This window comes from Chanos chanos, chromosome 3 (assembly GCF_902362185.1).
Source record: "Chanos chanos chromosome 3, fChaCha1.1, whole genome shotgun sequence".
Classification (NCBI taxonomy): domain Eukaryota; kingdom Metazoa; phylum Chordata; class Actinopteri; order Gonorynchiformes; family Chanidae; genus Chanos; species Chanos chanos.
This window is the reverse complement of record NC_044497.1, coordinates 192,501-193,901: the sequence shown is the minus strand read 5'-3', so window position 1 is coordinate 193,901 and position 1,401 is coordinate 192,501. Positions and strand designations below refer to the sequence as shown.

General features: G+C 44.7%; 1 protein-coding gene across 1 annotated transcript in view; it reads right to left on the bottom strand.

The window, feature by feature from the left end:
* dnah3 (dynein axonemal heavy chain 3) overlaps positions 1 to 1,401 on the bottom strand; it is a 108,760-nt gene continuing 107,359 nt past the window's right edge. Inside the window, exons 59-60 of the mRNA XM_030770142.1 lie at positions 1,308 to 1,401; positions 1 to 354 (exon numbers count right to left, since the gene is read on the bottom strand). The exon at positions 1,308 to 1,401 is cut by the window's right edge and continues 44 nt beyond it. Coding sequence (XP_030626002.1) covers positions 1 to 354; positions 1,308 to 1,401 — 448 coding nt within the window. The remainder of the gene's footprint in view (positions 355 to 1,307) is intronic.

Sequence of the window (1,401 nt, the reverse complement as noted above, 5' to 3'; positions counted from 1 at the left end):
TCAGTCGTCCAGCTGGCAGAGGCATGCCACCCCGCGGTTTACCCAGTGTTTCTGAGGCCGGTCGGACGGCAGCTGCACGGTCATGACGTAATTGGTCGAGTGACCTGTGGTGGACAGGGTTCCGCGACGGGCGCTGGTCTTATACAGCGGGCAGTCGTACACATCCTCATGGCAGAAACTGGCACTGCAGCCCGGCTTGAGCCAGATTATCGGCAGCGGGTCAAAGAGGATTTTGGGTAAAGATTCTCCGATGAACATGCAGTCCCGGTCCCACCGTGCCCCCTCCAGAAACAAACCACGGACGTACGCGCCGTCACACGGCTTCTCCGAGACATGACACTCCTGCTGGGTTACCTGATACACACACACACACACACACACAAACACATTCAGTTACTTGAAACATGTACACAAAAAGACACACACACACAAACACATTCAGTTACCTGAAACATGTACACAAACAGACACACACACACAAACACATTCAGTTACCTGAAACATGTACACACACAGACACACACAAACACATTCAGTTACCTGAAACATGTACACAGACACACACACACACAAACACATTCAGTTACCTGAAACATGTACACACACAAACACACACACACACACACACACAAACACATTCAGTTAACTGAAACATGTACACAAACAGACACACACACACAAACACATTCAGTTACCTGAAACATGTACACAAACAGACACACACACACAAACACATTCAGTTACCTGAAACATGTACACAAACAGACACACACACACACAAACACATTCAGTTACCTGAAACATGTACACACACAAACACACACACACAAACACATTCAGTTACCTGAAACATGTACACAAACAGACACACACACACACAAACACATTCAGTTACCTGAAACATGTACACACACAAACACACACACACACAAACACATTCAGTTACCTGAAACATGTACACACACACACACACACACACACAGTTACCTGAAACATGTACACACACACAAACACATTCTTCAGTTAACTGAAACATGTACACACACAAACACACACATAAACACATTCAGTTACCTGAAACATGTACACACACACACACACACACACACACACACACACACACACACAGACACACACACATTCAGTTACCTGAAACATGTACACACACACAAACACATTCAGTTACCTGAAACATGTACACACACAAACACACACACATAAACACATTCAGTTACCTGAAACATGTACACACACAAACACACACAGCTACACACACAAATACACAAACACAGTCTAAAATTTCTGACCTTAAACTCGAAGCCGACCTGGTCAATGGGAATGGTGTATTTGCGTGCATAGTTCTGACACACCCCTGTGAGGAATGACTGAGTGAAATAAAAT